The following is a 24,169-nucleotide window of genomic DNA, read 5'->3' as shown; positions in this document are numbered from 1 at the left end:
GAGGTTTGTGATAAACCAACCCTAAAGTTTTGCAGCAAATGTTCTTTTTGATATATCATAAACAGTAAGGAATCAACAAATGATCAGACCAAAGCTCCATCTAGGCCAATCCTGTGTGAGACATTAAGCAGAGCCAAGAAACCATAGGTGATGCTTCTCTATGATTATTTTCAGACAGAGTTTGTTTTTTTCTGATAGTTTGCCTATTTCTCTCTACTGTTCAATAATCATGCTTATATTAAGCTTCATAAAATAAAATTGACCTTATTTACTATAGACAAGGCAATTACTTAGAATAATTTAAAAGCAGAAGAGCTCTGTATTCACTCTGCAGAAAGTAAGGCAATACATATGAAAGATAAGCAAAGGTGTCTTACAGTAACATTATTTACAGTTATTCTGAAACCTGAACACAGGCTGACTTCAAAATAATATTAACTTAAGCATCTCACTTATTTTTCAATTAAAGTTCAAATGTAATCCATAACCTTTCTGTTGTAATGTCACGTAATGATACACATAGCAATAGGACCAATATTGGTTTCAAAATTAATAAAATTCTTGATTCACTGAGCAACACTATGTGCTTAAGAATATTTTTAATAACATCAGCACTTACTCATACACTAGCTAAGCACTGAAGCTGTTTTTACCACAATGCTAAAAATTAGAGTACTTTTTTTAAAAGCAAGTTTAAAATCAAACGAGATAAAAGCCTTCAGTGCTTCACTTCTGTGATCTTTGATATACTCTCAAATATAGTTCATGTGGTTTGCAACCTGCACTCCCAATCTGCCAGAAAATTTCTTCATCTGGGATAAAACCCAGTAAAGTTCACGTGCAATTTGGGAGGAAATGGAGTCATAATTACAGCAAAATGACTTAAATAAGTACTAGAAATCCAGTGGAATAAAATTTTCTAAGGAATTACTATAATCCATGCTCTATGGCAAACCACACTAAATGATAACCTGAGGCAAGTCCTGTTCTGGATTTAGTTCAGGCTGCTCCATTCAGAATCACCTGGAAACAGTCTGTGCAGTGCCTGAGCAGCTCCCTGGATCTGCCTTGTTTCTGGGGTGCTGTCCTAACCAAGCACATGGGACATGATTTCAAAAAAAAACTCCAGAAAAAAACAGGAATCACAGTACTCAAGGAGATAATGGCAACTGTGGTGTTTGGATCAGTTGCACATTATACTCTGAAACTGCAGAGCACAGTTTAAGGCCTGAACAAGGATATAAAATGAACCTGAAAGCATAAAGAGGGAAACATTTTTTGACACATCTTAATAAAATCCAGAAGTGACCTGGTCCTCTGTCAGCACATTTGCACCTGGAGATGTTTTCTGATGTTTTGTATGAATGTATGAATGTATGAACGATGTTTTCTGAAAGTGCAGTGAGTATTGGACACAGTGATGTGAGGAGGCAGCACAAACCTGATGGCACAGCATGACTGAGTAACAGCAGCCACAGAACACAGACACAATCTCAGCAACAGCACCAACAAACACAGAGAGAAGATAAGACCTTAATTATGCTGTACTTCAACAATTGTTTCTGTTTCTGCTGTATACTCACAGCAGAGAGCAGATTATCTCTGCACTGTGGTCATGATTACCCTCAAACCTGGAGACACTGCCTAGGAGTTTGGCAGAGGAGATATAAAAAGATCACTTTTATTTACTCCTCCTTTCCTCTCTTTTCAGCTGACACAGTCTCCTTTAGGCAAGATTATGATCACCAGAAGTGCAGTCATGGATTCTCCTTACATAACAATACTCTGCTCTGCAATATTTCCTTCCAGGAGTCAGAGGACTGCATTTCAGGTGAAAATCTAGATTCACCACATCCTCTTTCCTTTTTGCTCATATGTCCTTAACACAACATTTAAATATGTGAAAATACCCATTACTCAACTTTTCTTAACAACTAAGCTTCAAGACTGAACGTGATTCTCTGCGTCACTCATGAGTCCAAGACATGCCAAAGTTTACAAACAGCTGAAGAAACAATATAAAACCCATTCTCTGGTAAAACATTATTTAATAAGTAGTAGTTGGTTCTTAATCTTTTCATGTTTCATATTTTAAAAGCTTCTGAAATAATAATTGAATAAATATACCATACCTAGAGGAAACAGATCATTATCTGAAGTGAATCCATTAATTTTATTACCTTGAATAACAAATTTTGCCTGAATATTTTTAATTGCAGAGCACCTCACATCCAAGTACTTTGGAACTGCCACTTAATATGAAGAATATCTTATTAAGTGTATCTGACATTTGCTATGGTTCTCTGATAGAATAATGTAATATTATCTCGAGTTTTTGTAGCTTTTGGCTCATGTACGTGAAATTTTAACTCATAAGATAACAGATATCTTCCACAGAACAGTGGCACTTAAAAATTACATGTTTTATCACAACAAATTCATTTATACTCACTTTAGTGCTGCCTGTCAAAAGTCTTCAAGTATTCATTTTGATGCCCTGTTTATTTTATTCTAAACTACTATGAAAGTCAAGTGTCCACTCAAGCTGCTAAACTGCTTCACTCATGCATCAACAGAGTTTCTATCCTATTTCAGAATATAAATATATAATTCAGTAAAGGAAAACCCAATAGATTTTTTTTTTCTACAAGCACAGGTAAGCAGAAGATTGCAATGATCAGATTTCTGTAAAACACGGGCAGGGAGAGGCAGAGCACAGCCCATGCAGACGATGGGTCTGGGTGAAGAAACAGCCACCACAGGCACCAGTGATTTCCCCTGTGATGGGAAAAGTCTTCAAATGGCAATGTCCAGCCACAGTGCTTGAAAACACAAGAGCAGCTGTGTAACGGCTGTGTGAGAGAGCAGTTCTTTCCAGTGTAAAATACTTCTGCTGACAACAGCTGAAAGCACTTAGGTCAGGCAAGAATAGTGCCCTGTATAAATACATTTCCTCAGAGTACTTCCCTCTGTGCTAAGGAGCAAACAAAGGAGAGCCTAAATAAACCAATCCAATTCTCCTCAGAATCTGAACCCTGTTTTTCACTTACTCCATCTCCTACCACAGTGAAAATAAAAGCAAGTAAATAAATATAAATGACATAACAATGGAAATCACCACCATTCCAAACTAGCTCTTATAATCCACCAGAGGTCTCATCTTTTTATGCTCTTCATCTGTTACACTCAGAATCTTGTTTATGAGCAAAGAGGAAGCACATTTTATGTATTAAGTAAAACCAGAAATTCAGTGATAGCATAATTGGAATCTTAGGAGTCTAATCACCATTAGTCCAGATCTAATTGACACACAGTCAGTAAAAATTAACAATGCAAATAAAACTGTCATCACTTCACTTCTGAATTGATCTATGCCTTAAATCTATTTGCCTTTTGTAGTCTTTTAATTACAGACTACACTGCAAGTGCAGGACAACCATCAACTGCATCTCTGACTGGATTGCCTAAAGAATGACAATGAGAGTATCATCATTTTTGATCTGTAAATTGTGGCAGTTAAAAAGGTTTTTCATTCAAAATAACATAGTACATTTTCCTTCTACTAGATGTTAAACTGCAGACCTCCCCCAGATTCATAAAGACACATTCATTCCAGTGCCTTTCCATTTATGGAAAAGAGTTCCAACATCAGAACAGGAAGGTATGAAGGCATAGCCAACTGCTCTGCTGACCATTATTTTGGAGATTCAGCAAACTTTTACTGCTGTTCTTAGTGAATTCAGCAATCCAAAAAAAATTTAATACATTTCCACAAGCCACACAAAGACTACAGAGACTTAGTTGAATTAGTGTGGAAAATATAAAGCTGCATAACTCTACTACAGTCTGAGATGCAGTTTTAAAGTTAAGTTAATATGTTTAAATAACTTTTAGCTCAATTTCAATTGAATTACATTGTGACCATTAATTGCAATTGCATTAGATCATAATGGAAGAAAAGACAAATATATATTGCATTCAAATGTACAATGGCTTACTGCGGCAGACAACTTCCTAGCACCTAGGAAGACATTCCATTTGCAAATTCTTTGTTTAAATCATCTCACCGTTCTCATCAACTAATGTTAATTATTGAATTCTACTCTGTACTGCTGGTAATTACTGCATTAACTAACCATTTCAAACACTGTTCTTCAAATTGTCTTTGCATCAGTGGAGTAGCTGAAAAGTCCAGAGGAATTGCTTCTCTTTCCAAAGGGACTGTTTCTTCCCTACAACCATGACAAAAAGGGGTCTTCCTTTTCACAGACAGCTCACCTGGCATCCCTGCTGGCACATTCTTGCTACTCTGCCTACCACAATATGTGGCCTGACAGACCTCAGAGCAGTATGACATAGGTTAGCCTGTGTTTAATATTATATATATTATATCAAGGACAATGGCATGGCTTACTTGCATCAACCTTGCTTTGGGTTTTGTTTTCCCTTATTTAAAGTTCAAAGGAATGACAAAAGTTTGTTTGAAAAATCAGTAATAGCAATAAAAATCCCTTACAACTAATTTTCTTTTTACGAGTTGTGTAAGTTTTGACATTTATTATCTTTAAAAAAACCACGTACCAAAAATCTCATCCAAATCCCAACAAAATATTTTCTATGACACAGAACATTAGAGCAATATGTGTATTACAAAACATGCATTGTATATTAAAACTCAGGAAACACTTTTTTTTTTTCAAACTGTTTCAAGTAATGCCTTCAGAGCTTTCTAACTCAGATGTGTTCATGCACTTCAAAAGCTTAGCATACTCAGAAAATAAGATTACAACTTAAGTCTCTGCACAGAACAGATTGCTAAAATACAGTTCATTACCGTGAGCAAGTTTTACACACATTTCTGTTCACGGTACTAAAGTGGTAAGACTTTTTTCTCTTTTCTAATTAACAGATTTAACATTCAGAAATAATAAAAGAAATATAAAGCAGAATCACTTTACTGTCCCATTCAGACAGTATTCGCTAAGGTAATTCCTGTGATAAATCTGAACCTGTACATTTATCAAATCCCTAAGAAGATTATCTAAAGCAACTCCCGTGTAATTACCATTCACCATCTGCTCCACCAGGGCCTCAGCTGATCTGCTGGCATCCTGCAGCTTCCTGTACTTCTCAGGCTTCTCCCTCTGGATGGCCTGCAGCACGACAGAGAGGGGAGAATTTCAGCTGAGGGGTTCTCAAGAAAAAAGCAATTCATCTTAGGGATGTCTTCAGATTTCTCAAGACCATCCAAGCCATCGCACTGCCCTGCCTGCCTCCCAGTGTGCAAGGAAAGCAGCACAAACCACACAGCACCAGGATGGGAGTCAGCCAAAGCCAAACACCCAAACTAAGAATCAGAACACAACAGAGCTGAAAAATACTACACAGCAGTATTTTACAGACAAATAAAAGACATACAAATTAAGATCTATTCAAAGCCCAATATTTCAGAATGAAAATATTCATTCAACAGAAATTCCTTGTGGAAGAATAGATTTGCTCATTTCTCATGATAACATCAAAAACTGAGCCTGAGAACCAAATCACAGGGATTCCTAGCGAACTACTGTGTGGAAACCATATACAATCTCATTGCTTACGTTACTATTTTGTTTGCAAAAAACAACCCTGGAAAATGCATATTAAAGTAGATATCTAACATCTATGAGACCATATACAGCAAACATCCATATATGAGCTGCTAAGTAAGAAGAGTTAACTGCAGATTTAATACAGGATTCTTGTTCCATCTCATGTCCAATACACTTGATTCCCCTTTCTGTAAGCAAAACATTGTCATGTCCAGGCTAGCACTCAGCCCAGGTGGTAAGGGCCACTAAAGGCTAAGTGCTAAACTTACAGGACAGAGTAGGAATCTAAGTTTGGGATTTCATTTTGGGTCAATAGCAATACAAATGGAAAGTAAAATCATTTTAGATCTGAGAGTCCATCGGTGCTGCCTTGCAATTAACAACAAGAAGTCACATCATTGATTTTAAACTAATTTAGTTGCATAATTGAGGTGTAATTTAGAAGCTCTAAATCAGAAGCCCAGAGAAGCAGCACAGGGCACACAGAGTGAAGTGTGATACCAAAACTAAAACAGACTCTGCACCTCCCAGAGATCCTGACCAACACAGGCTCCCAAAAATCAAGAGTCACTTGACTGCACAGCTACACACATACAAGGGGGTATGTCCCCACAGATCCCACGTGATGTGTATGAAAAGATAACAGCCCTGGCTGAGCTTCTCGAACTGGCTGAGCCCAGGAGGAGTCCTGAGCACCTGGTTCATTCCCACAGCAAAGGTCTGTGCTGTGTGATGGGACTCTCCATGGGAAAAAGGTTCCTTCAACCAGAAAGTAGGTGTCTAAGAATGCACTTAGGAAAATAACCTTGGACATTTACAATATTTTTCAAATAGACTGCTATGCTTACATGAAATTAATACAAACATCTTTAATAAACTCAGTTAAAATAACTATTAAAGCATGATGCTTAAAACATCTTCAGATGAGTAAGAAGCAGCTGCCTGGAAGACTTCAGTAGGTGAGGAGATTTTGCCTAGAAGTCACACTTTTCCTCAGCCTACCAATAACTGCCATTCATTGGTGCATGTACTAGAACACAGACTTTCTAACACTATCTCAACGTTTCTATCAAACACTTTCACTAATACAATTTTGAATAAAGAGAATATAAAGAAAGGATATTTAGACAGTGATAAGGATGAAAAGATTTTGGATTTTATAAACTTATCTTATGAAGTTTAATCCTAATGAATTAAAGATGACTATATTATCTGATTAATTATCTGCAGACTTTTTAGGTCAATAAAACCTTGTACCATTCCACTGTACAATGTAAATATTTTTCCAAATTCTATTAATTCTCTGCAGAGTTCCAAAATTTCTTACAGAATCTTAACTAATACTACTCTGTCTATAATGCCAGGTATACTTAACTGGAGAGTAACGACAGAGAGCTCAAGGAAATCATAAACCCACTAAAATATACTGAAAATAATTCTACTCCATCTGTAATGCCAGGTGTGGAATTATCATGAGTGTAACTGCAGTGAGCACAAATGAGTAATTTAAAAAAACCTCATAAGATATGCTAAAACTTATCTTTTTGAAATATAAAAATTATATGACATCAAAGCCTGTGGAAGTGAACCCTTTAGTGCCCAGTAACATGCTAAGTGTGCTGGAAAATGTGGAGAAATATCCACCTGTCTCCTGAAAGATTACAGTTCCCAGGTCCTGGGAAAAAAATATAAGTACTATATGCGAGTCTTCAAATAAACACAAAAATTTGGTAGGTATCAAATTGCTGTCAAGTATTTTTCTCCATTTTTATGTAATGTTATATGTTATGAAAACAAAGGTCTAGCACTGTTTACAAGAAAACGTATGATTACACCCAGTGTTGTTCCACTTACAAAGCCAATTTCTGTGACCTGGGGAGAAAGGAGGAAATTCAGTCTAGTTTTTTCCAGCGCTGCTCACACAGTGCTGCCATCAGTCTGGACACTGCCTGTGTTTGCTGCATCTGCAAACTGTGCCGTGCATTCTTAGGAGCCTCAGAAGGATTCCCATAACCCTGCACAAAGTGCCAAGAAATGCAGGGAATAGTCCTGGAAACACCTCTCATTTATCTCTTTGGCTCTGTTTTCTTCAATATTTCCTTTACTTAAGGTGACCATACTCTTAAGTCAGGTTCATTTGCTACACAAGTAGAATGGGGTAATTCTGAAGAGGTCTGTGAAGCTTTGAAACTCTTAGATTTTGTACACTGTAATAGACACTTTTTGATTTCAGTGGCAAAGTTTCTTAACAACATTTCCAAATATATAAATTCCCCTTTATCTCTTATAAACCTATTTTGTTTTCTAGAAGAGATTTTTCAGGGGAAAAAAAACAAACAGTGAGAGGAAAAGGTTAGCTTTACTGTCACTGTGTAACAGTACTTTTTACTGCTCCTTTCTAACAGACAATGCAAACATATTATAGCCTAGTTTTAATTGATTGAAAAATATGAAAAATTCAGCTTTAGCTAAATGCCAGCCAAAGGTGAAGAAGCAATTTTCACAAAGCTAAATGTTTTATTTGACCTTGAGATTTTAGCTGACAGTTAATGACTTCATAACCTAGAAAACTCTGACAGTTGGGGAAATTTGGATGCTCTTGATGTATCAGGTCAGCACTGCACTCTGAGAGCTCTGTGAAAGCATCAGGGCAGCAGCACTCCCTGACCTGCTCTGCTGGGCACCAGTTACCCCTCAGGGCAGGACAGAGCAGCAGCATCCCCATGGACCCAGAGTGACTGGGCTCTCAGACAGCCAGGCCCAAAAAAGAATGGCTGGAAAAGGTCACTAAAACAAAACAAACAAATGAGAAAGGGGTTTCTGAGAATGCCAAGAGAACAAATTTAATTGTCTAGGATATCTGACATTTTCCCTTACATCTGTTCTTTATATGTTTATCTTTGATTCTGAATTTCTAGGTGCTTCTTGGCTAACCAAAACTGCTTTCAAGGAGTTTTATTTCAAGTTTATTGTTGTATAGTCTCCAATCTGACTTATTAAGCAGGATTTTCTATCAAAAGTTGTGAGGGGTTTTTTGCATCTGTACCTTAATTTCAAAAGTAGTGACACTGTTAAATTGAAACCTGTTTGGTCTTTACAAATATTTTCAAGGTTAATGAAGGAAACATAACTGGTTTTCTCATATCTACTTAGAATTACTGGTTTGCCTCAGCCCCCTCTGATGCAAAACAGACCCTTTTCTGTACCACTTTACCGAAAAGAAGCTGGAAATTGGTTTCTTAGCAATTCAGCTATGCAATTCCCAAGGAGGTCAAAGGAACAGCCTTGCTATCTCCTGCTATCCTTAGTGCCCTGAATTCAAGCTCACAATGCTCACACGCTGCTGAAATTCCACACCTCTTCCTCCAGTATTACCAATGTTTCACCAGCAGAAATGACACCTGAACAGATGTGGTGGGCAGTGACCTCCCAGCCCCAACGTTGTTTTGCAGCAAATTTCAGCAAACACCTCCTCCTTGAAAGCAAAGAAAGGAAAGGAGGAGGAAGGTGAACCTCCTGGACCCTTTAATGCTTCTGTAAAGTCTTAGAAACTGACAATATGAGGGGGAACATCATACTGGACAGGGAAACCTGACAGTGCAGGTATCCTGCAGAATATGTAGGTCATTGAGATAATTTTCATCATTGAAATTGATATGTTTGCCAAAATGGCAATATAGGAAGGAGAGATTAGTATTTCCTTTCTTTTTTAAAAATTTCTTTTTTAATTATAATGAAGATTGAAGCACTTGGAAAATTAACTGTATATCTATTAATGTATTAGGTGAGTCTCATTAAATCAGTATGGAAGCATTTGGACTCATCAAATCTACTCTGTATATTGGATCCCTTTTGCATTTGTATGTAGATTTATGTGTATTTCACATAACATGAAGTGTTGGCATGAACTACATTCAGGATATTACATTCTAATGGACACAACCTAGCAGTAATATTATGACCATAGTAACAACTAAAATTACTGCAAGAAAACCATGATTTTACATGAAATTTTAAAAATGCATATGTACAGTCACAAAATTCCATGTTCCTCAATTTTATCATAGCTGATTTAGGATAGACAAGCAGCTAGAAAGAAAAAAAAACAGCAAAACTAACTTCAATACAGCAACTTTGTTTTGTCTGTTTGAACCACCATATGTTTTAATGAGGTTCCAGGATATACTATGATACTATAAGAGCCAATCATAAAAAGAACTCCCCTTTCCCTTATTCAGAGAAGATAGGCACTTTTTCATTGACCTACAGAAATTAAATATGGAAGAAAACTTGTAACAGTTTAGTTTTCAAGGGCTAAATTCAGTAATTCAGTTTGTGCTCCACACACAGCAGTCTAGAACCATTCCTTCTGCCTGAAGGAGAAAAGAATGGGGTTTGGTTCAGCCTTGGTACTACAATAGATTAAAAAAATAATCACAACCCTCATGGAGACTGGTGATTTTCATATATATGCCACAGCACTTTAAAAGGATTTAGATACAGATTTTTAGCACACACTAAAGTGACACTTCTTGTGTTCTTCTATTTATGCATGTATAATGTCAAATTAAGCTGTTAGTATAGAAGGAGGATGCATATTTAAGAAGTGATATATAGGCTTTGATTTAACTTCACCAAAGACATTAATTAACCTAGAATACCTTCATCAAATATGAATATGTATGACTTAAAAAAAATAAATATACGTATTCACACAGCCTGTGCAGCAATTTTGCTGCCAAAATCTGAAATTCACAGAAATAGTGAGCACTTCTAAATTTATCCTGGACAACCAGTGCTTGTCAGTCTCCATTTCAACTCATTCAAACTCGGACTCCAAGCACTCTGCCAAGCTGGCACAGACTAACAGACACATGTACAAGTAGTTGGTCCTACATTGAGTCTCTCCCTGAGGTCTGAGAGATTGCCTTCCCTCCGGCAGAGCGTGAACTCGGGGCTCTGCAGCACGGCTTCCGCGCGCGTCATCCAGCTGTGCAGCTCCGTGCTGTCCGCGTCAAACCTGCGGGCACAAAGGGCAGTGAGACATGGCATGGCCACAAAGGCTCTGCAAACAGCATTGACATAAACACCTTTAACCGGTTGTTTAAACGACTGGAGAAGCAGCAATTTCTCTCATCTTTTATTAGATAGTTCATAAAACTATTCACTCTGAAATCTGGAAACGTAGAAATACTTCTTCATTTTTAAGCCCCTGATTTGACAGCTGAACAGATGCAACAATTTTCAGAAGAATGTTTCTAACTGTACAAGCTGATGTTTTTGGAAGACGTGAAACAAACAGGGCTCGGTGAAGAGAAAGTTCCACGGGGGCTGTTGGCTGAGGCTGTAAGGCCTCTCTGGCTGGCAAAATTCAGCCCTCAGACCTGTGAGGTTTCTCTCTCAGCCTGCACAGACAACATTATGAAGAAAATTCAAGAAGAAAATTTGATTACAAGAAAGGAGCCTTTTCTGACAGAATTAAATTTGTTGTATAATGTCATTACTAATCAACAGTAAAGTATAATTTTCCACAGTCAAAGCTTTTGAAACTGAAATTAAGATCCCAAACTCTCTGCACATACTTCATAACTAGTTTTTACTCTTCAGTCCTTTCATCAGCTCCTTTAAAACTGATCTTAGTTTTTGTTATCTCCTCAGAAGGTGCACCTCAAAATGCAGATATTTAATCTACTGATGTGTAGAAAATTCAACCTGTGATTCAGTAGCTACTGCAGTTTTTAAAAAAAGAAGCTCGAGACAGTATTTTTCTCAGTTGTGCCACACTGCTTGATTGTATTTCCTTATTGCCCTGTATGTTCTAATAATTATATGTAATTTGCAACTGATGTTCTCTCTGAAGCAATACAGTGAATGCAACAGAAGAGAAAGACTTAGGGGAAAAATAACTAGCTGTATCTCAGGTTGCTTTGTGACTATAGCTTGTAACATGTGCATACAATTGAAAAATCTGTTTAAAACAGTAACTCAAACAACAATTATACATTTGGAGAAATTATTTTATAAAAAATATACTCCAAAAAATATAATGATGAAAGCTAAAGTCAGGTGTTACAGAAATCTACATACAAAGAAATGAAAACTGAATAGAAGAAAGAGTTCCATGTTTGATCTATTATTTATGACTCCCTTCATTTCCTTCTGAACTGTGAATTTTTTATTCATAAATATGAAATCTGAAGAAAGAAGAACCACACACACAGCCTTAATCCCAGTCCAGTACTCTAGACTCAGATTAAAAACCTTTAGGAGTAAATTTGGTACAACAATTACTAATAGCACTATATGAACACTCATAAAAGATGTAAAAAAAGTGACTGTGAAGTAATGGAAGGTGCAGATTTTTATAAAGGACTACAAGTTTAGAGGCATGTGACAAAATAAAATTCCCAGATGGTTCAAGGAATCTCTGTGCTGGGACCAGACTCTAATCCCTGAACTTGAACTGCACTACCAGTTAAACCCTTCCTACTTCAGCTTTATTTCTGATAACAGATCAACTATAATTCTTGAAATATAATGCTATCCTCTGTTTTGCAAATAATAACTGCATACTAAATGATCACAGAACACCAGACATCTGATAACCATGAAGACAAGTTAACCATTCCCTGAGTATTAAACTCCTTTGACTCCAGGTCACGTTGTTTGATTTCTGGCATTCAATCCATTCTCCAGCCACAGGAAGAAGGACTAGAGAGATCAGCTCACTGAAGAACAGTCTGGTATTACACTGGTACAGCATGAAAACTGACAGAGCAAAATGTTTCCCAGTGATCATTTCTTAAATAAAAGGATTTAGCCCTTGCCTCTGCATCACTCTTCCTGGAAGAGTAATGTGAGCATTTGGGACAGTTCTGACAGTATGACAAAATAATCAGGAACACATCTCATGGCCCAGAGAGCCATCAGAGGGTGGTAAGTATTAGACACAGATCTTTAAGGTCCGTTCCAACCCAAAGCATTCCATAATATGATATGATTCTCTGATATGACAGAGCTGATCTCACATAACAGATTGCTCTGTCACTCCCAGTTTCTTCTGGAGATGAATATACTCCACAAACAAAGCCTTTGCCCCAAAACAGGCACTAAGGAGGGGGCAGAAAAGATTCAAATACAGAAAAGCTAATGCTAAGTAGCTTTTTGCAGTACATAAATATCCTTAGCACAGACAGTTGTCAATTACCCTGGGGGGAAAAAAAGTTTCTCATGTTCATCTCGTATAAAAGGAGAAAATACAGGTAGAACATGGCATTTAATCATTCTGCTAGAGTGATTGGACATTTCCTTTCTGAGCACAGCTGCAGTTACAAATTGTATTAGCTCGAGATTGATAGCAAAGGATCAATAGCCTTTGAATCTCCTAAGTACAAAAATACTTCTGACATAAAATAATGCAAGATTACCCTTCTGATCCAACAAAGTTTAGCACACGTAGAATTTGTAAAAATAAATCCATGAAAGATACTAAACAAAAAAAATCACTCGAGACAATTACTGTAAATAATTACTTTAATTTAACATTCTTGTACTTGTGACTATGCCATTTCTCACCTCAAGAACAGGATAACAGGGTTAAAATTAGTGAGCATTAAGAAGTTATATGGTGTTCATGCTTACAAAACTCAACGTGCCCACCATTCTTACACTAAAAATTAAAATGTTTATTAATCATTCTTCTTGTAAACAACAGAAAACTATTCTGTTGTGTCTCAGTCACCTTTTCCTTTGGCACTCAAACCAAGGACCACCAGGAAAACCGAAGGCACAGTTATTTTTTTGCATTTGTTACTTATTGTTAGGTAACAATACAAGAGCAAAACCAGTGTTTCCATAAGAGGGTCAAGCAGCCCAAGCTGTTACAGGAGTTGCTGTCAAAGTGCTAAGCAACCTCCATCTAGTTCTGACTAACACAACTCATGGCACAGCAATGGGATAGTTGAAACAACAGCTGTCACAAAGACCAGTATAAAGTCAATATAGTTTTTCCTATGCTAAATCTTTCTACAAAAATCCAAACTTTTCTAAGCAATGAAGCATTGGAATCCCAAATCTAATAATTTTTAAAGAAATGAATGCTGGGCTCATTTAAAAAAATTCTGTTAACAGAAAAAGCCACTAGATGGAGCGAGGATCCTGTTTTACCAGCCTTTCCTTCAAAGGGCAGCGAGTCTCAGCATTAACATCATGCCCAAAATGATACCATGACAAACACCTTCCTTGCAAACACTCTGAAGCATGCACAAAGGTCTTTACTAAATGGCAAAGAAAGGTATCTTTGGACATTGTTCAAGAACATTAATATTACAAATATGTTTATATTATATGTTAAGCAGCTCTAACATATTTGCTATTTCAAAACTTGGTGTGAACAAAGCAATTTTTAGATTTTTTTGGTGATAGACACTGACTTTTTTCCCAGAATATGTAAATACCACAAAATCGATGTTACCTTGCAACCCTTTCTCCCATTTACACGATTTGGGGTTTTTTCATTCTATAGCTTCAGCTGTGTTATATTTATCTCCAGTCCTCATGCCTAAGACATACTTTCAGAGCTTATTACACAGCTCCAAGTATTTTATCTTGCTCACTTTCAAACTGATTCCTTTGGGAAAAGGAGCTTTTCTTTGACCAGTAACACAACTTAGCACATGCCTGAATTATTCTCACATTTTTAAGCATTACTTTTGAGGCAGTTTTAGACTTTTTTGGAAGGGCAGAGGGTGAAGGGAAAAAAGGTAATCTGCTTCTTAACTCTGTTTTTCACCACTTACGGTAAAAAGTTGCTTCAGGAGGCAAAAAAAACCCCCCAAAAACCAACAGGTTCTTTCCCATGCACTCATGCCTTAGTGCACTGGAGCAATGGGAATGTGACATTCAGTCCTGTCTAAGCTATTGGTCTACCAGTTAAATTGCTTCTCCTCAATTTCTTCAGCATAAATGGAGATTCTCATATTTCCAATCCTGCCAAAGCACTTGGAAATACACAAATAAAAAGCATTCTAGAAATTCTGACGCTTCAATGTTAGTGGTCCATTTATTTCACCACAGCTCAGCAGCTGGAGATCATCCTCTGACACAGCCACAATACTCAGAGAGCAGCCAAACTACTCACGTCCTCCTGGGAACTGAGCACCTAGCAATTCACACTGCAGGCACAATGCATCTCTGAGGCATCTTCCAGGATTTCTAACACATTTGGTTCACAGAGAAACAAATCTGGAGCACAAATCTTTGCAAACATGTGGCCAGGACGCCTGATGCATTTATCTTAGGCATCCTTCTTTAGAGGAACAACTGCCTAAAGCCTGAGAACAGTGGAAAGAAGCTGACAACACCTGAGAGCATTACTAACCACCTCAAGCCTCAACCCCCAAGGTCTCTTTCCCCCCCAGCCACAAAAATACTAAGCAACAGCATCCAGTGTGCTGCACTGTGGTGCAGAAAGCAGCCAACAATCTGCTTAGGCATCTCCAGAAGCTTCTGACAAACCTGCAATAATTGCTCAGGTTGTTCTTTCAAACAAAAACTAAGCAGTACAGAATCATCAACAATTAGCCATTAAGTGCTCAGGGAAAACTCTGGACATACACACACCATGTAGGAGAGGAAGGTTGAGAAATCCCATTCTGTTAGCTTATTAAAAAAACCCAAAGCTGTGCAGTACTATGGGCTCTGTTTGTCCCTGGGGGTAGCTACAACTAAATACATACAAAAAGCTCTGAAAAATCTTAAGGCCAATAATGGACCCAAAAAATAAATGCCTGGCTGTTTGGGAATCCAGCCATGAGATTATCCCAGCTAAGAAAGGTGTCTAGTTACCAATGAACATAAACATTTTAGCTGAACAACCAGAGTGTTTCTTCTCCCACTGCTATGCCTATACTTAGTATAGATTTATATTTTGTTATCTTTGATAAAGACAACAACATATCTTAAAATTTATTAGTTTCCAAGACTGCATTTTTATGTATTAATAAAACACAGACACAATAACTGTTATTCTAAGTTGAAACTTCTTCCCCAAAGTTTACTCTCTTAAGTGTTTTTCCAAAGCTATTTATTGACTGGTCCTCCCACTCCACAACACCCACTTGGGCTTTCTAGAGAGGAAAGGTACATAATTTTTTTTTTGGGGGGTTCTTTTTTTCCCCTTTGTTTGTTCAGTTGGAAATGACAAAAAGAATAGCTAACTGAAGAAATTCCGCCTTCATATAATTGAGGCATCATTCATCTGGCTGCACAGCGTGGACAGTTCTACCATTGCTCACTTTGCATATTGCCATATTGTAGGTTCACTCACAGGTATTCACTCTACACTCACACTGAACTAGTCCTCATGTGATAGTTAAAACAAATCTAGTAACTCCTGATCATGAAACAATAGAGCATATTAAAGTGTATTAACGAATGAACTCCCTCTTCCTTCTAGAATTCAGACTTCATTCTTAACTGATCAAAACAAAAACCATCAAACTCTGATTTTAAATCCATGAAAGAAACCACAACTTATTTGATTGTCTAAAGTCATCCTAGACAAAGGCTGAGAATTACAGATTGTTCCATCTTGACTCATACTCAAAAGTTAAACAGAATTTATTTGGTGAACGCATATCTATTAGATGGCCTTAAAATAAATCAAACTCCCTCAAAACCTAGTATGCATGGTAAAAAACATTAGCACTTCACAAATCTGGTACCAGATCTGTCAATAATATATCTAGAAGGAATCAGCACCTCAAATTTGATAATACATCTTATTTTCTGTACAAGGATCAATCAAATTTATATATACCCTTGCTAGTGGCAGTGCTTTAGACAGACAACAAATAAAACACCCCAGGAATTTATTTCTCAGTTGGTATAAAACAAGGTATTTCAGAACATAAACAATTTCTACAATCCAGCTAATTCCTGCCCTCTGGTACTTTCCTTGCATGATCACCTCATAGTCTGTAGTCTGCTGTATCCTGCCAATTTTACCTTCAACATGAGCGAAAATCAAAAGAATATGAGCAAGAAAGAAAATTTATGCTAACATTACATATATAGTATCTGTGAAAGGAACTTCCACTGTAAATTCTCCAATTTTATAATAATGCATAGCTATGTATAGCAACAACTTTCTTGAAGAATTGAAAAATACAAGTTTAAAAGAATCATTCTACTTAATTGAGTTTTAACTAAGATAATGATTTTCTTTATAACAGTAGGCTTGCATTTCACTTCCTTATCAAATAAGATCATTCCTAAAACATTCAATTTGGAAAGAACAGACTGAAAAGTTGTAAAATATCAATAATTGAAATGTTTCAAAACTGCAGGGCAGGGACCATGCTATAGTAAAGGTTTAAAGCCCACGAGGCCTCAATCCTGTTTGAGATCTTTGCACAATACTACTGAAACACCAACATTTCTGTTAAGTAACAATATTACCATCTAACAGTGAACAAATCCTTGAACAAATTCAAGTGATAAAGGTATGGTAATGGCACTAAATTACCAACAACCACAAACAAATCCTTGAACAAATTGCAAGTCTGCTGATGGTCATCACTGTGCATTATTTTGAGTGCTTAGGAATATATTAGCGAATTATAACTCACTATTATTTAATGGCAACCTAGGATATGGGAAAAAACATTCCAAAATCAGGACTTTGGAGACAGACTCAACACATTCAAATTTAGCTAACAAAGGTACTTGTTTAGCCTAAGCACTTTCCATAGAAAATTACTTATCCAGCTTAACAAAAAGGGGGTGATCACTCTTCTTACATCACATATGCAGTGCTCTTAAATAATGAGGCTAAACTAGAAATCCTACTTTAAGAATGGTCAAAGAGGTGTGAGATAAATTCCATCATCCTTCAATTAAAAAAAAGGCAGAATTCTCCTATTCTTGGCATATTTCATTCTTCACAGTAAGTTAAAGTCTATTTTATAAGAAAATAACTTACCCTTGTGAACACATTGTACAAAACAAACAGATTTTCTATAGAAATGAGACACAGAATGCAGTTTCACATTCCTTTTAGTCCTTGAATCTGTTACCTCGGAATTCATGTTTATCTGAATATCGAAACCATTTCCAAAACAAACATTACAATGAGTATTTGAAGTCTAGTTTCTTAACAGCCCATTTAGAAACTTAGTGCTTGAGCCAATTCTATTTAAACTCATCAGAATTTAATTCTTGTGACTTGAACAAGTGTTCAGCAGTAGTCTAAAAATCCCTTGTCACTTGTACTTGAGTTACACAGGAAAAATCTGAAAATAATGATAATGCATGTTTCACCAAATATTAACTGCTGCTGCAGAACTGATATTTCTACTGCTGACTCAACAAGCCCAAAAGATGACAATGTGAACTTTAGAAACCAGGCAATATCTGTACTGCTTTTATTCTGACTATCAAAAAATTCTGCTTGAAGAATCTAAAAATCTGAGCACTACTGGAGTGCTTCTTGCCCATCAAGTTTCAAGACTGCAGCCAAGTGGGACCCCCATGATGCCTCCATAAGGACTTCAGCTGACTATAATTCCCATGCAATGGTATTGATGCAATTAATAACATTCTATACTGCTAAATAGTTGGAATATTAGCACAAAAAAAAATCCATAACTCATACTGAGTAAAGCAAGATAATGATCAGTCGGTTCCTTAATAGAGACCGGAAATAGAATCATAAGCTCAAAAAATATAGAGAAAACAATTACTGTCAAATGCCTATTTTTGTGTTTTCATCCAGACTCTCTCAGGACTCTCTGTGTCTTGATGATTCTCACCTCTTTCTAATTTCTGAATCCACAAGGAGTTGCCTTTTTTTGTGGGGTGGAGGTGGTGGGAGCTCCTCTTTAGCATGCTTAACCAGGATTTGTTCTCTCGTGGTCACCATAGTTACAGTTTCCATCACAGTTGTCTGTGTTACTGATGTCTGAGTGGTGGTGACAGCCTGCGAAATCTGTGAGAAGCATTAAAACAGAGGTCACACATTGTTTGAAAGACTCCAGGAAAGATTGTTTCGAGGAGCAATAGAAATAATGAGAAACTGCTCCCATCTGATCATGGGCTGACCTTCAGAAAAAAACAGCATTCCACACCACTCAAACCAGATTGCTTTATCTGACTCACGCTGGGTGAATAAGATATCTGCAGAAGCCAATACCAAAATCAGAAAGGATTCTAATGAACTTACACCTCCCTGTAATCCGTGCTGAACGAAAAAAAAAGAAATGAACGGTCAATTCCATGAGGGAATTGAATAAGAGCAAATGTATTAAATGTTACTATTGCTACATGTTATTCTACCCCCATTCTGAAAATTTGCTCCTTGAGAAGTGATAAAGGTATGGTAATGGCACTAAATTACCAATTATTGGTTTTACTGTGCATAAAAATTTTCAAACTAGAATGTAAATCATCATAACCTACTTGCATAAAAGACAGTTAAATTTCTGTCAGATAATCTTAAATTTGAAAACATGCACTAGAAGGCAAATTAATTTGCATCAGTTTTATTCCACCATTAGAAAAACAATGTTATGGGGTCATAGCAGGTACTAATATATATAATGTGCAGCACTGTAAACACTACCAATCTAATGCATTTAACTTTGCCCAGTAATATGAAGAAAAAAAACCCCTTTATATAGCTCAGCTGCGTAAAAAAGAAAAGAAAAAGAACAATGAGAAATAATTTTTGCTCATACTTGTTTGAAAGATACTGAGTTAAACATGGGCAGCTGTTCTTAAATCCCTTAACTCATGAGAAATAGGTCACTTCTTTTTCTGGTTCTGTCAGATGATGGCTCATTTGTCAAAATGCTCTAGTTACAGCTGCAATGACCACCTCACAATTCAGGGGCAGTGAAATGGAAAACAAAAGGAAGAAGTGACACCGGGAGCAGGAAAAGATGTGTACCAGAAGAACACTGCTTCTTGCTTATTGCCAAGATGGAAGAACATGAAAGACCTCCCAATTCAAAAATAGAAATGCCAGTATCTAAAATTCCATGAGACTATAAACACATACATAAATTACCTATTAGTTCTTGCATCAGAAACTCAGTAACAGAATGGAGTCACCTTAGTCATTGCAACATCAGTGTTTCTACAAACAATGGAGATGAGGCATACCAGGTGAGTGTCCCTAACACCTTTCCTACAATGCTTTCTTGCATTGAAAAAAAAACAAAACAGAATGACAAGGAAAGGAGGACACTATTAGCAACAAGCCCCTGCCCAGCAAGCAACATGAGTAAAGCTAAAAAAGAGAAAACCAAATTCCTGCCAACTTTGCTGAATCCTTCACATGGTCTTCTACATATTCTTTGTGCGGTCTCACAATGGAAGTGAGAAGTAGGGAAGTCCATTACCACTGTAATTTTGGTGATATTTCCTACATAGAGCAGTTAACTCAGTGTTATGTTTCTACCTGCAGAGATGAGCAGCTCTCCAGCTTTAGAGCAGAATCTACACTACACAGAAGACTACAAAATTTAGATGCAGAGAAGATTTTTATGGTTTTTAATCTCTGGATTAATGATGTCAATTGAAGCAAGCTGCTTGAGACCTGTAGGGACTTAGCTAAGATATGAACTAAAAATTCTTTGGAAGAGAAGAAGAATACTCAGTTTACTTTTTAGTCACTACAATGTTACGTACTAGTACTCTTGTTTAAGTTCCCTCAACAAGATGTATTGATTTTGATTATTTTTTATAGAAATTATGCTAATATCAAGTAAACATTTCCATATAGTTTTATTGCAACTTTATGCAGCATTCTTTTCAATTTAATTTTTAATAAATTAGAGGGTGGAAGGAAAAGCTAGTTAAAGCTCCTAATGTCTAGGGTTCTATGAAATCTGAGGATAGCACCTAATGTCATCTTTCCCTGACTTGACTCTGTACCGAAGAACAAAGAGAATTTCTTGCCTAGTGTATAGTTTTGGGTACAGTTTCTCTTTCCTCTTCTCATAAAACTCTTACTACATTCAGTTTTATCCAAAAATCAATGATAGGATGATGTTTCTGACACCCAAGGTGATATCCTGCCATGTTTTCATTGCACAGTCTCCACTGCAGAAGGTGTGAGCCAGAACAAACCACAGCTCGGGGCTGGAGGAATCACCTGCAGCACAGCACCCATGGCACAGCAGCAGCAGGGGCAGCTGAACAGGGCACTGCTCCCTGAGCTGGCAGCACAATTCCCACTGCTCAGAGCAGCCAAGTCACCATGCTGTGCGGGGAATGACTCACATGGCAAAACAATAAAGAATTATTTTTCACTGCAATCCTACTCTGCAAGATGAACTTGGTTCACATTGGAATAGTATGCACACTTTAGTGAATAAAGGAAAATCCTTAAAAATACAAGAAATTCTGAAAAAGAAGCAAATTTTATTAGCTTCCCTGAGATTAAAAAAAACTAAAAACAATTTAAAAAACAAACAACCAAAACACCCAAACCACCTCTTCAATCCCCAAAGTGGTGTGCTTCATGTATTATTCAAAGATGGTCCAAATAATGACAATAATGTTTACTCATCCCTCTCAGCGCCTGACAAGCAAATATGACTCTGAGAAGGGGCAATACAGACTAAAGCTTTAACCCACTAGAAAATCATATTGAAAGTGCTAAGGTGACTCATGAGGCTGCATGTTAAAAGGCTTTCAAAACACAAGGCTTGCCTGCAGTTTCACATCAGCAAGCCCATCTCAGGAATATGTTAAAGCTCATCTCTTTCTCAAAGTAGACAAATTTAAACCTTCTTTTCCACCCTCTACAGGCAAACATATGTACAATGTGTGTATAGCACTTCAGCAGTTTTATGTCATTTCACTTCTCATCCATACAGCAGCCTCCCTTCAATGCCATCATTTCTTACTGCCCTTGGAAGTGCCCTCTGTCCTGATAAACTCATAATTTTCCTTTACACTCACTTTTGGAGCTGTCATCTCTTCCTTGATGAAATTTATCTATGTGAGTGGGGAAGTTCAGATGAGGAATGGTGTTTTCTTTAGTTTGGGAAGATTTTCAGTACAATTTAGTGAAGCATAATGAACTCAGCAAAGAGGGGTTCAGAGCTTTGAGAATCTACACACGGAGTCTATGCAAGTTGTCCTTGTCCTTGATTCCACTGTTTGGTCAATGAAGGAAAGCTGACGTGTTCATGATGAGGACAAACTGCTCCTTAGAGATATTTCTCTGTCCCACACACCTTGGCCATCCACTCATTTGTAGCAGAAGCTTCAGCCATGAGTTCTGATTAGATGCTTAAATTCAGCAGCGATTAATTCAGGTCAGTGTGGGAGGACTCACATTCTACTTGCTGCACTTTGGAATGTGTAACAATTTTCTATGTCTACTTGGAGAATCAGCTTTGTAATGAGCCTGAGGTCTCTTCTATTTAATTTCTTATTTTGTTAAAAAGTGAATAATTTAATGACATTTTATTAAGAGAAAGAGAGGAAATAACTAAAGACAAAAATGAAATCACGATAGTGTTACGAGAATTATGAATCATAGAATCATTTAGGTTGGCAAAGACCTTTAGGATCACTGAGTTCAAGTACTGACCTAGCTTGCCAAGTCCACCACTAAACCATGTAAAGCTAATGCTGAAGTCAATACCTAAGGCTGATGAATAAAATGTGCATTTTCTGATAGGTTTTAGTGAAAAAATGTTCTATTTGTTGCCCTTTTCTAATTCTCCTCCTCCTCACTACATGATGAGAGAGCTTAATTAGACCTTCTTAAGGCAATTTTTTTCTTTCAGTCTGAACACATATATGAGCTCCAAAACAAATAAATGTATAAACCCCAACATCTGCCCTGCCTAGATAGAAACACGTGGTAAGCAGCACACCATCAGTATTTCCTAGAATAGACATCTAAACTGTGCAGCAATGTCTTAGGAACTGGTTCTTCAGTTAGCACTGACTGTGTAATGTCTGCAGAAGTAAAGCAATATTCAGCTGTAACATTCTGCTCTGTGTCATCATTAAAAACTCTTAATGTCTATTTCCATTTCACCAGCCATAGAATGATAGCACAAAAATAACACATTACTGAGATAATGCAATGAAAGAGGTGAGCTGATGTGGGTTTAAATGCAGGAAGAAAGAGATGCTGACAGATGGCTAGGCAAAATAATTGGATATGGGTTTGGGTACTACCCCAGAGTGCTGAATTTTGGTATCTGGTTGAAAGCCTCAATTCCTTTTTTGACAAAATACAGTTAACACAAGGTGGCCAAAATAACAGCAGATTATATTTTTTTAATTGGAAATTGGGTTAGAGGTATGGATTAATTTCTTTATTTTTCCAAGTAATTCTCTTTAGCATGGCCTCTTTTTAATCTGAAAATCAGCATAACACATGCAGCAGTAAACCAGTAAATAATTATAAATTTTACCATTGACAAAAGAATTTTAAATTTCTCTTTAGCTAGCAGATAGTTCTTACACTAATTTCAGACAAAGTGGTATTACACAGAGACAGCCCTTAAAATCTGCATTATTATAGGTTAAAAATAAATTAACTGGAAAGGGGATTTTCATTATCAGTATCACCCCTGAAAACATAGTTAACAACCCAAGAAAATAATCAACACTATAAAGAGAGAGTAAATACTAAAGAGATAAATAAAATTCTGTAAAGTTACATTGCAGTTGTATTATGCTGCCGTAAAAATAAAATATGTCTTAAGCATCATGCAGGGGAAAAAAAAAAAGCAAGATGACAAACAGCACCAAAACTACTTCAAGCATTTGACTGTCAGAGGATTTGACTGGCACAAACTGATAAACCTATGGATTTTACAAACCTGCTTAGAATAGCTCTCCACCTTCTGCACAAGGCTATCCCAGCGCTGGGCAAAATTTTCAAGACGACTTTCCAGCTTTTGAGCCACTGCTTTATTTTTCACAGCTACAAGGATATCTTGGCTGAGCAACTTCAGCTTACTCATCATTTGCCTTTTCATTTCTAGGTCTCCTTTTAAGATCTGTTAAACAAAGTAACAGCACAAGAATAGTAATTGATGAAGCAAAGAAAAAAAAAAAGACCACCCATAAAAACCAAATCCAACAAACTTTGAAGAAAAATCCTAAAGGGAGTATCATGAAGAACTGAAAATGGGTAAGGTTATTTCATACAAGCTCCTACACTTGCACGCTTTGCTACTATAAAAACTGGTGGCACATCTGGCAGAGGGGAAGGGACACACTCAGCAGGCTCTGGGCACATGGCAACTGTCTCCATGAAATGAGGAAACCTCTGCTGAGTTGGCCAAGGACAGGGCCCTGCAGAGCCTGGGAACTCTTGTGCACAACCTCTGCACTCTGCAGACAGCTGAACCCATGGATGCTGATGGTTTTCACACATTTGCTGTAGTAAACTGCCAAGGGATCCTGAAACTCCTGAGATTTATTCATGCAAAGCTGTGTATGAACTAGGCTATGCACAGATCCGAAGATCATCCATAGCTTCAGTTCCTACCTGGGTTTACTTCTTGAAACATCAACTGTTTTACTCCACGCCATTCCTT

At 37.0% G+C, this 24,169-nt stretch overlaps 1 protein-coding gene across 1 annotated transcript in view; it reads right to left on the bottom strand.

The window, feature by feature from the left end:
- LOC103798201 (dystrophin-like) overlaps nucleotides 1–24,169 on the bottom strand; it is a gene marked incomplete at its 3' end in the record, with an annotated part of 308,111 nt that overhangs the window by 275,844 nt on the left and 8,098 nt on the right. The window contains exons 5-8 of the mRNA XM_009070449.1: nucleotides 23,447–23,626; nucleotides 18,404–18,579; nucleotides 10,488–10,611; nucleotides 5,066–5,153 (exon numbers count right to left, since the gene is read on the bottom strand). Of these exons, the coding sequence (XP_009068697.1) occupies nucleotides 5,066–5,153; nucleotides 10,488–10,611; nucleotides 18,404–18,579; nucleotides 23,447–23,626 (568 nt within the window). The remainder of the gene's footprint in view (nucleotides 1–5,065; nucleotides 5,154–10,487; nucleotides 10,612–18,403; nucleotides 18,580–23,446; nucleotides 23,627–24,169) is intronic.

This window comes from Acanthisitta chloris, unplaced genomic scaffold (assembly GCF_000695815.1).
Source record: "Acanthisitta chloris isolate BGI_N310 unplaced genomic scaffold, ASM69581v1 scaffold4572, whole genome shotgun sequence".
NCBI lineage: Eukaryota > Metazoa > Chordata > Aves > Passeriformes > Acanthisittidae > Acanthisitta > Acanthisitta chloris.
Note: the sequence above shows the minus strand (reverse complement) of the source record. Positions and strands in the feature narration are given on the sequence as shown.